The sequence below is a fragment of the Aegilops tauschii genome, chromosome 6, assembly GCF_002575655.3.
Source record: "Aegilops tauschii subsp. strangulata cultivar AL8/78 chromosome 6, Aet v6.0, whole genome shotgun sequence".
NCBI classification, from domain to species: Eukaryota; Viridiplantae; Streptophyta; class Magnoliopsida; order Poales; family Poaceae; genus Aegilops; species Aegilops tauschii.
In genome coordinates, this window is record NC_053040.3 from 380,635,746 (window position 1) to 380,646,772 (window position 11,027).

An 11,027-nucleotide genomic window follows, 5' to 3' on the forward strand; every position below is an offset into this window, starting at 1 on the left:
GAGAATTACGCGGTCGCCACGGCACGGCAAATCTCTCGCTTGAAGCTTCAGATCACGGCGCGGCGATAGGATCAGTCTGTCGGGAAACAACTCCAACTCCAAGCCTGGCTTCAGATTTGACACGTTCCATTCCGCCCGGACACCGGCCACACCCACACGTCTAGTCCCACGACCGGAGACGCGTCCGTCGTCGTGAACCCGTCAAGCAAGACCGATCTTGCACACACGCACGCACACGAGCTGACGACCTACGCCCACCCATCATCATCACAGAGGCAGGCATCGTCAGGTACTACTACAAGTCCACAACCAAGCACACGAACCTAATCAAGACCACCAGGTTTCGCCCCGTTGCAGAAGCAGCAGCATCTGGGTTGCCATCAGCATTCAGCATTCAGCAAGACTCGGCCAATGCTGCTGTTACAGATTACAAATGCACCATTAGTAGTAAGGTAGATGCAACTTGTGTACGCAGCCGGCACGCAGCCATCACCCTGTACAACACCACCTCGTCCATTCACATCACCACATGAGCTGCTTGGCCCCTCTCTTCTTGACGACGGCATCGAAGCGGCCGTCGACCATGCTGATCTGGTCCATGAGGGACCGCCGGATGTGGCCCGGCGGCGTCTCGGTGATGCCCGCCAGGTACACGTCGGAGGAGAGGTCGAACTTGAGGGTGGCCATGGGCGTGTTGGGCTTCTTCACCAGGTCGTCCTCCAGCATGATCTCCGCCACCCGGGACAGGATGCTGAACGCCACCCCTACAAGAACCCTCGAGTAGGCCTCCACAATGGCGTGCCCCACATCCTGCACCATCCAAGGAGTTTTTTCAGAGAAACGCACAAGCAAGCATCCCTTTCACCCACCGGCATGTTGTGTCATGACAAACTTATTGTTACCTCGTTATACTGGACCTTCACGACGTCGATGAACGTTGGAGGCAGGTTGGGGAACCTGGACTTCAGAAGCTGGATGAGGGTCTCGACCCTTTTGATGCACGCCGACATCTTCTCCAGCTCCGACGAACTGTCCTTCATGAACTTCCACGAATGCCGTGCAGGGGACCTCCTGCTTCTCTCCTCTGAGATCCTTTGGTTCCATGCAAACAGTGCACCCTCTAACCGGTTCATGGTCTCGAGCACGCTATGCTCGGTTTTTAGACTCAGAGAAACAAAGATTTCTTCGATGGGAATATAGTCCGTGGTTATGGCATGGTACAGGTCTTCACCCAAGCTAGATCTACCAGACTGCAAGTCCAATCAAGTATTCATTACGATCACAACTCGGTAAAAAATGGAAGTAAAATGCGAGTAAATATAATTTGTATACTTGCCTTTGGAAGGGCGTCCATAACAGCCATGGGAATAGGGATCTGAAGCAGGACTTGTTCGTTGATAGACTTGGCAGCTTTGAGGATTTGATGAACAAGTTTTGCCTGAAACACAATCCTTTTCCTCTGGAACTGAGATAGACCTTGTTCAGGGACACAAGGGGATGGAAGCCACCACTTTTTGGTCTGTCTTTCACCATTATTTTTGCCCCGGCCACCTGATCGGCTACCACTCTCCACGTACCAATACTCTGTGTCCACCATCGAGTCCAGAACTTCCTACATATTTGGTTGCATATGCCATTGGTAAATCCAAACTGTCACAAACACACATAATTTGCAGAATATACAATATTTGTTATGGATAGGTCGATGTTTTTTTAATAGAGATGAAAGCTGTGTTAGATCTGCATATCCATATAGTGCTCTCCATCAAAGATAATTTTAAGAGATATGAAAACACAGTGGCAACATACAATTAGCATGGAATCAAGCTTCTGTAGAGCAGGAAGGTTCATATGAACATCTGAACGGGCCTTCGGGGTCATAATCTGCATGAAGCAACCAAATAAAAGAGTTCTTACATCTCAGATAAACTTCATGCAAATAGAGATGGTTAATTCAGTGGCTCATTACCTCAAACATGCACCCATCTGCTCCATTTTGCTTTGTAGGTACCAGCTCGACCATGTAGGTCGTAGGAGAAAGCAACCAGTCCATTTCCTTCCTCCACCTGATCTTCTTTTCCTCACACAATGGTTCCAACTTCCACAGCTCTCCAAAAATAGTGGCTGTCATGGCAAACGCTCATTTTAGTGATAATGATGGTATGAAAAGGAATACCAAATTGGGCAGCTTCTAAGGGTCAAGTATACCTGAGAGATTGGTTATGCCATTGGACAAGGCCAGAGCAGCACAAACTCCTCTGGCACCTCCAGAAACGTCATCACCAAGCAGTAGCTTTGCAAACTTCTCCTTCATGATCTCAATATCAGCAGCACTCAACGTATATGTGATTGGATTCTTCCCTTTGAGAGGGAGTAGATGAATAGCATCGAGTGTATCGAACTCATAAAGTGAATGCTCCTCCTGCTTGCTCAGTGGAAGGCATTGGGAAGAGAAGGAAGAGCCATCAACATCTTTGCTGGAGGAGCAACTTGAAGCTTCATCTTCAAGGGAATCAGCGGTGACACAGCCATCCGCCCCTGTTGTTGCACTAACGCCACTATCCTCATCATATGAGGAACTGTTGAAAATGCAGCTCTCGAGGCCATTGTATGTCGTCACCTCTGCATCAGTGGATATTTTTCAATTTATATGCACAACTGAAAAAATATATTACGGAAACATACGCACTGAAAATGCTTGGTCAGATGCCACGGCACAATAGTGCCTTAGCTTAGGATATTGCAAAGAACAGATTACAATAGGATATACAACTGCTATTGGATCTTTTGGGTCACTGAACTTATGCATGCGCATATATGCGCCTTATTAGCAATAATTTAAGCAAGATTTGCAGCTCATCATGGTTTAAGGAGGAGCCCCAGTTAACCAAGAACAAACACTGGAGCAACTATGAATTGTACAATGTACAAGTCCATCGTTGATTAGATAGGAGGAACGATAATTAAAGTAGGCATTGCAGCGTCTGGGACTCTTTCGTTCACTAAGCTTATAAAAGTGCATACGAGCGCTTTATTAGAACGATAACGCAAGTTAGCTGTCGATGTTCCAGGTGGTTTAAAGAGAACCCCTGGTTAACCAAGGAATGAGTACAGCAGTAAAGCCAACTACGCATTCTACAGTCAGGTGTTGACCATTCTTGGACAAACTTAGAATGGTGTTATAAATAGGCTATCCATCCCACATGCTTTTCTGCTGAGATTATAACAATCCATCTCAGGGAGAACTTTGAAAGTGCATCTGCAGAAGAATCGTGTGCATCTCTCTACAACGGTATAGACTACATAGTTGTGACCCAGACTTAGCTTAATCTAAACTACCTATTAGCTATAGTATCATCACTTTGATAAAAAAAAGCTATAGTATCATCACAGAAACGGCATTAAAAAAACGCTCCACTCAATGCTAAACAAGCAAACAAATCTCCACACCCCAAAAAACGGCCATCGTCTACAGAAGTTACAAATTTACAATATAAATCCTGAGAAAGTAGCAACGTCCTTATTCAAAGATCAAACAAAATACAGCAAGAACATCATGCAAAAACTCATTGTTTGTAGCCCGCATTTGTATACAGAAACTATTACCGACACTCCATCCAGTGACCTACGCCGCGCAAACCGTGGTAGAAAGATTCTCACGAGGTGCACACACACTCTGCAGGCATATGCTCGCCCCACATGTTCGTAGACAAGTCATCCTGCCGTTACGCATAGTGGTACCAGTACCAGCCAAGTCGTAGGCCCTGTTCTCCTCTACCTGCCCTGCGTCTCAAAAGCAGCAGCGTGCCACCACGTTAGCTCTTTTGCCCCCAAAGTCAATGGGGGCACAGAGACGCCGCACTTGGAGCGGCCGGGGCCCACACCCCGCTCCACTCCACTCCCCTCTACTGTATAAACAACTCTACGGGTAGCTACAGAAATATACAAATGGAAGCGAAACGGATGGCACCAGAAAGGGACCAAAAAGTAGCCGGAGAAAAGAAATCTAAATCTTCACGGGTTCGAAGTAAGCCGTTGATGGGTAGCCAGAGGCAAAAGTCGGCGATTAATGGCAACCATACTGTAATCGGAGTGCCGGTGCTGTGTTGCCAGGGGAAGTTGAATTGAACGGGACGTGAATGCCCGGATCCTATCGATCAGACAAGGAGATCATAAACTAGTACTGTACTAACTGCGTACTAGCTCCTCTCTTTCGTGGCCGGTGATCCCCATTTACTCCCACGTCGCACAGCAGAGTGTGGCAGCATCGCCAGCCTCTGAGGAAGCCCGCGCGCCGGGGTACGCGATCAACAGTGGGCTGGCGCAGGCCGTGACTTCTCGGTTCCGAATGACAGTACCACCCGGAGTTATGCTAATCATCTCTACCAGGCCCGGCGGCTTTGATTTGGAGAGCAGGTGAAAGGGTTGCAAATAAAAAGCCCCTAATTTCAGGCCAGATTTGGGACCTCCTGATGCAGCACGGCAGGACGCCCGGGGTTTGTACACACGGGCATCCAACAGCTAACAGCTAGTACCACTACCAACTCGTGCGCTTGAGGATAAAAATGGCAACGAAGATACGAACACAAACTGCCCTGATGAACACCACATGAACAGATCAAAAATCAAGACCAAAAATGTCACTAGCAGGAAGGAAGGAAGGAGGGGGGAGGGGATAGGGGTCTGTCTTACTTTCCGGCTCTTGGTCCATGTCGACGCTGAAGTCCTGCGGCCGCCGCCGGCAGCAGGCCAGCGTCTTCATCCTCATCTTCCTCCTCCCCGGCAAGCACAATCAGTGGGCACCGAACCTGAAACCCCGGAGACATCACAACGGGCAGAAGAGTCAGGACGAAAACCAATCTCAAAACTACTAGTAAATGCGCTGCCGCAATAAACGCGGGGAGCCGTACGCGGCGGCGATTGGAGGCGAGGCGACCGGCGAACGGCAAGAGAAGGAGACGGGCTCCCGTCCGCACGGCCGCAGATTTTAATCCCCTCGCCCCCCTCCCTTTAATTTGTTTACCGCGACGCGCCACCTCCCTCACCCACGGCCACGAACGAACGAACAATCGCGCCTTTTCAGATGCTACCGAATGATTGACGCATCAGCAGCGCAAAGGCAAAAGCGAAAAATAAAGAATTGCTAATGGAGGAGCAAATCTAGCGAGGATATTCGGCTAAGGGATGCATTGACGGCGCGATATTGCGCATTTACTAGTTACTACTAATAATAATCGGAGGCGTCGACTGATGATAAAAATCCGTTGTGTGTCTTTGCTGTCCGGACGGGGATTTATGGGCGCAACGGAAACGGAGGGCGGTGCTACGGCTGGCTGGTGGTGACGCGTCAGGGGGAGGGGCGCTCGCCGGTCGAGGCACTGGCGGCCGTGCAGGCGGTGCGGAGGCGTTGGCGTTGGAACTTTGAATTTTGAACTGGGCCGGTGGGTGGGAAGGACTGGGGAAAGAAAGAGGGTTCACGAGGACATGGGCAGTAGGCTTTCTGTTGTGAGCTTCGCTATGCTATGCTAGCTTTTAGTGCGGGACGACGACTGTGAGGCGGAAAGCGATGACCTGAGGAAAAAGATGTGGGGGCGAGGTGAAAAGAGATGAGGTGAAAACTGAAAAGGCCCCGAGGTTTGTTGGCTCGCGCTTTTCCTCCTCCCCGGCGTTGGCGTTGGTGCCGCAGCGGGGCGATGACGACCTGACGACGGCCTCTCGCAAGAAGTTGAGATGGGTCTGTGGAAAGGCGGCTCGCCTCACTACTGCCCTGCGACAGCCTTTTTCATGGCGGTTTTCCTCGCGATGGGGATGGAACGAGCAGGAATGGGGCTAAAGGGGCCGGTTCGAGGGGGAAATACGGGGAGGGTTCCAGCTCGAATCGCGCCGGCATTTCTGGTGGGCGAGGTTCTTGCGAAATGTAGAGGCGAGGGGAGTGGTGGTACCTTTGCGGCGTCGTTCCGAGGCAAGGTGTCAGCGGCCGGAGCGCTCCGGCATGGATCTGCGGCCAAGGAAACAAGAGGTGATGAGAGAACCTCAATCAAGAAGGAAACCATGAACAGATGGAAATACTAGCTGCCTGACTAGGCATGAGCTTACCAATGGTCCGAATGGAGGGAGGCAGGGGCCAGGCCTCGAGCGTGAAGAGACGGAGGAGGCAGGGCGGCGAAGAAGGGGAGGAGGAAGCGTGTGTGTCCCTGTGTGAAGGCCTGAAGGGGGGCTGCTGGTAGTGGTAGTGGTAGTGGTGGTACTCTGCTCTGTCTGACTATATGTTGCGATAGATAATAAATGCGGCAGGAAGGGAGAAAAGAACAGAAAGCGGAGCGAAACCAGGAAGCCAAGCATGTGAGCGTGCAGGTGCCGGATCAAATATACTACTCCTACTACCCCCGCAACCGCACCATCAGCGGCCTCCCCCTGGGATTTGCTCCGTACCTCCAACCAACGGAGCCACCCGCGCTACTAATCAGCAACTCATCCTGCTCGTCTGCTTCGCTCGCTCGTTAACCTCTCGCGGCCGGCAGCTCACTCCACCACGGGCTCCAGAAGTTGAGATCCTGAAACAAAAAAAAGGCTTTGTTTCTTTCTTTCTGGTAACCACGAAGGAAAAAAAACATTTTTCTTGGTTGCAACGGCAGCGGGCGGAATCGTTTGCTTCCTCCCTTCACTTCTCCTCCCTGCCCTATCCCTGACACCTCATTTGTCACCTGTCTCGGCCTTCATTTACTCGCGGAATCGCTTGCCCTTTTCTTCCTCCCCTCCCCCTGACCGACCGACCGATCACTTCAGGCCAGGCACGCTTCTACACTTTCACATTTCCCGGTCAACTTTACTTTTACGACGCGACGCGCAGGCGCTCGGTCAGAGCCGTCGGATGCCGGATGGACGGTGGAGATCCGTGACCATACTCTGTAGACCAGGGGTATCCGAGGCCTGATGGATACGTTTGACGTTCCTACGCGTACCGCCTTGTTCTCTTGTGTCACGTGTGGCCACTGGCCAGCCATGCCACTATACACGTTCCCGCACGTACTACTTGGCATCCTGGCTGGCTCGATAGGTCTACCGGGTCCTGGACGTACGTACGTGCTGAAATGAAACCAAAGGTCATTGATGAACGTGAGCCCGGAAGAATGGAAGGGGGCTAGGGACAAAGCATTCCTTCGGCGGACGGAGCAGGCAAGAATGCGTGCAAAGTTTTCGGTCCCCAGCCCACTCGCATCGCATAGTCGCACTCTTTCGGTCGGTTTTCTTTCCCAGGCGCGCGAGGCGACAACGGGCGCATGTTGCTTCTCGGGCCCAGGGTTACGGACACGGACACACGCACAGTAGTATGCCGTCCGTATTGTACACGTAGTGTGCTAGTGCTACTGGTGAGTCGTTGGAAAGGTCGTCTGAGCGTGCGCACGTGAAATCCTCCCTCCCGCCGGCATCGACCATGGATGGGTAGAAAGCATGTGGCGTGTCGCGTGTGTGCGGTTCATCCATCAAAACTCGCTCGAGAGTTGCTGTAATATGTGCACCGGCCTCGGTTGTCAAACTCGCTCGAGAGACTGGGATCCCCACCACGTCCGGGTGAACCGAAATGATAGGCAATCAGTCGCTACTTGTTTCTTTCCAACAACAATCACATGTCTCAAAAATCATTGTCTGTAAAAAGGTTGTAGATTGCTTGCAGGAGTAGAATGTCAACCCGAGCATCATGCATCTGAATCCCGTCCAAAACGTACTCTTCAAATCAACCAAAAGGCCAGCACACCATACAGGAGAGGACAGGACAGGGCGCATGAGTGATCGTGATCGTGCACAAGCGGACGCACGGCTCAAATGCGGCCCCGTTTCCCGTTGCACGCATACCATAGTGTATTAGTGATTCTTCAAGTATGTTCACTTCACATATCCGGGCCACCGAACGAGGGGGAGGACACCAGCGATAACAAGTGACTGACGATGACCAGCTAGCGCGCAATGCTCACTATCATCGATCGACGCACGGTCGATCGGTCACGTGCCAAGTGCCTTAGACGAGAGGGCAAGGCAAGCAACGCTGCATGAGTGTACTGTAGTAGGCCGTGCATGCAGTTGCAGCACGCACGCTCGAGCCCCTGTGCGGTCCAAGCTGCTGCTGTCCAGTAGAATGGAGAGCGACGCGTCAGCGCACACATCACACGCGCATCACCTCCGATCTTTGGGTGCATGGTGCGGGTAGGCCTCGGGTCGGGCGTCCCGAAGGTTTTTGCTTCTCCTTTTCTGGCACGGGCAGACGCTGACCCTCACGCACGTACTACGCCGTAGGTTGCATCATGAAGGTCAAGCATATAGCAACCGATCGGGAGTGTCGAAGGGCCAGTGGCCGATCTTTATTAGAAGAAGAAGAAGAGCAGTACAACACCGCGAACAGTCCAGGAGGTCTGGGCCTGCCGGCAGGTGATCAGAGAATACAAGCGCAGGAAAGCGAGCTGGCTAGCTAACTAAATCAGCCACACATCCGGCGGATCTCCACACTCCAATATCCTCCTTGATTAGGTCTAATACCCTATCAATATTACAAGCTGTGTGTTGAAAAATTCTTGCATTCCTCTCCTTCTAGATTCTCCAATGAATAAGAATGGCGATTGTGTCAAAGTTCCGGCGCGCTTGCTTTGGGATTGCCTTCCTTGCCGCCAGCCACCGGTCCTCAGTGCTATCGAAACTGCTGTCCGGGATGGGGAACACGACTCCAGACCATTGTTTGAAACTGCTCCAGAGCTGCTGTGTGAATCCACAATGCACAAACAGGTGTGAGCAGCTCTCCGGTTGAGCTAAACAAAGAGGGCAGTCCCGATTGCAAGGCCAGCCTCGTTTCTGAAGATTGTCTGCCGTAAGGCACTTCTTCTGTATGACTAGCCACATGAAGAACTTGCAGCGTGTGGGGGGGGGGGCTTTGGATTTCCATAAGGGTTTGTAACAAGCAAACCTGATTCCAGCCATGAAAAACATCCTATAAGCGCTATTGACTGTGAATTGGTGGTGTTCTGTCCTCCTCCACTCAAGTCGATCCTGAGCCTCCGAATCAAGAGCAGTAGTTTGTGCAATGTCCCAGACCCATAAGTATTGCATCAAAGCTTGGACTGTCAGGCCACCTTTGATGTTTTTATCCATCTTCGATTGTGTAGCGCATCCCGGACTGACAGCTTGGAATCTTTCACAAAAGAAAACAAAGCTGGTGCCAATGAGGCAATACTACGCCCTTCCGGTGTCCAGTTATCAGTCCAGAACTCGGTAGTGTCGCCTCTCCCCAGAACCACTCGACCTGCAGCCGCAAGGATAGCGGAGGCCTCCTTGTCTTGCAGGTCAGGAAATAGCTGCCAAGGCCGTTTCTCAGTATCCCATCTTAGCCACTGCCATCGACACCGAAGCGTGATCCCAAAATCTTTCAGATTCAAAAGACCGAGGCCTCCCCATTCTTTAGGTCTGCAAACCCGGGCCCAGGGCATCAGGCAATGGCCTCCGTTGATTTCCTCCTCTCCTTTCCACACAAAGGCTCTACATCTTCTGTCGATAATCTTCATAGCCCACGCCGGTAATGGGATAACCGACAGAAAGTGCATTGGTAGAGCCAACAGAACCGAGCTCGTCAGTGCCACTCTCCCTACTAGCGCCAACAGCTTGGGTTTCCACCCTTTCATCTTGCTGGAGTACTTGTCAATCAGAGGCAGAATGTCATGCCTCCTCAATTTAAAGATTGAGAGCGGAAGCCCCAAGTGCTTTAGGGGGAACTGAATGTGCCGACAGTTGAAAAAAGCCGCAACCTCCATGGCCTGTTCGTCCCCACACCTGATGCCCGTGACGGAGCTTTTCTCAAAATTGATTCGTAGCCCCGAGGCCTCACCAAACAGCTCAAGGATTGCAGAAATGACCTGAAGATCAGATGCAACTGGAGCGGAAAAAATAATCGCATCATCCGCAAAGATAGAGGCCCTTGGGGTTCTTACATCCACACCAAGATTTACCAGCAGATTTTGACTCACAGCCCAACTAAGCATAGCTTGCAGCGCATCTATGGCCAAGATAAAAAGAGTCGGCGATATAGGGTCGCCCTGCCTTACTCCCTTCCCCAGTGCGAACGACATGATGGTTTCCCCACTGATGAGAACCGAAGAGGCGGCTGAGTTCAGAAGACCACATATCCAGGAGCACCATTTGTTTCCAAAACCTCTAATCTGCAAGATCTCCAAGAGAAATTCCCAGGACAAAGAATCAAATGCTTTAGATATATCTATTTTCATAAGCACAAATGGTTGTTTCTTCTGATGCAGGGCTCTGGCCGCATTCCGAACAAACTTGAAATTCTCATGTATGGATCTCCTAGTGACAAAAGCACTCTGGGCTCTGGAAACAATATCTGGAAGCACCAAGGCCAAGCGATTTGCCAAAACCTTAGAAAAGATCTTGGCCACTCCATGAATTAGGTTGATAGGCCTAAAATCCGTTAGCTGCATCGATCCCTCCTTTTTTGGCAACAACGTGAGAATGGAGGTGTTCAGCCCACTGAAGGAGTAGAAGTGTCCCTGATGAAGGGCATCCATAACTGCCATAAAGTCATCCGCGATGATGTCCCAACAAATCTTGTAGAAAAGCCCGGAAAAACCATCGGGTCCGGGGGCCCGGTTAAAAGGCATTTCATCCAAAACCTTCTTAATTTCCTCTCTGGAGAAAGGAGCCTCCAGATCCCGAGAAGAGGCCGCCGATATCTTGCCAAGGCCCACCCTCGTCAAGTCAATAACCTTGTGTCTAGCCGTTGGGACCCCGATCAATTCCTTAAAGAAATCATGAGCCAGGTTTAGCTTTTCTTCCATGGAGGTAGCCAAGCGCTCCCCAGATTGCAGGCAAGGAATAAGATGCTTCCTTCTGCGCCCGTTAGCTTTGAGATGAAAGTATTTCGAGTTTGCATCTCCTTCCTTCAGGTCCTTGATTTTGACTCTTTGTCTTAGTCTAACTCTCTCCAAGGATGCCAGAGCCAGGCATTTGCCTTTCAAAAAACCCTTGAG

General features: G+C 51.0%; 1 protein-coding gene across 2 annotated transcripts; it reads right to left on the reverse strand.

Moving 5' to 3' along the window:
* Positions 1–324: 324 nt before the first annotated feature.
* LOC109760707 (rop guanine nucleotide exchange factor 14) lies at positions 325–6,512 on the reverse strand. 2 transcript variants are annotated; one of them, XM_020319513.4, is made up of 9 exons: positions 6,097–6,512; positions 5,943–5,998; positions 4,693–4,808; positions 2,209–2,622; positions 1,970–2,124; positions 1,810–1,884; positions 1,337–1,612; positions 903–1,250; positions 325–810 (listed from the first exon to the last, which is right to left on the reverse strand). In XM_020319513.4, the coding sequence occupies exons 3-9, from the start codon at positions 4,766–4,768 to the stop codon at positions 523–525; spliced, it is 1,632 nt and encodes a 543-aa protein (XP_020175102.1). In that variant the 5' UTR covers positions 4,769–4,808; positions 5,943–5,998; positions 6,097–6,512; the 3' UTR covers positions 325–522. The 2 variants fall into 2 exon arrangements, with proteins under 2 accessions (XP_020175102.1, XP_020175104.1); XM_020319515.4 differs by lacking the exons at positions 5,943–5,998; positions 6,097–6,512 and adding an exon at positions 4,911–5,507.
* Positions 6,513–11,027: the final 4,515 nt, after the last annotated feature.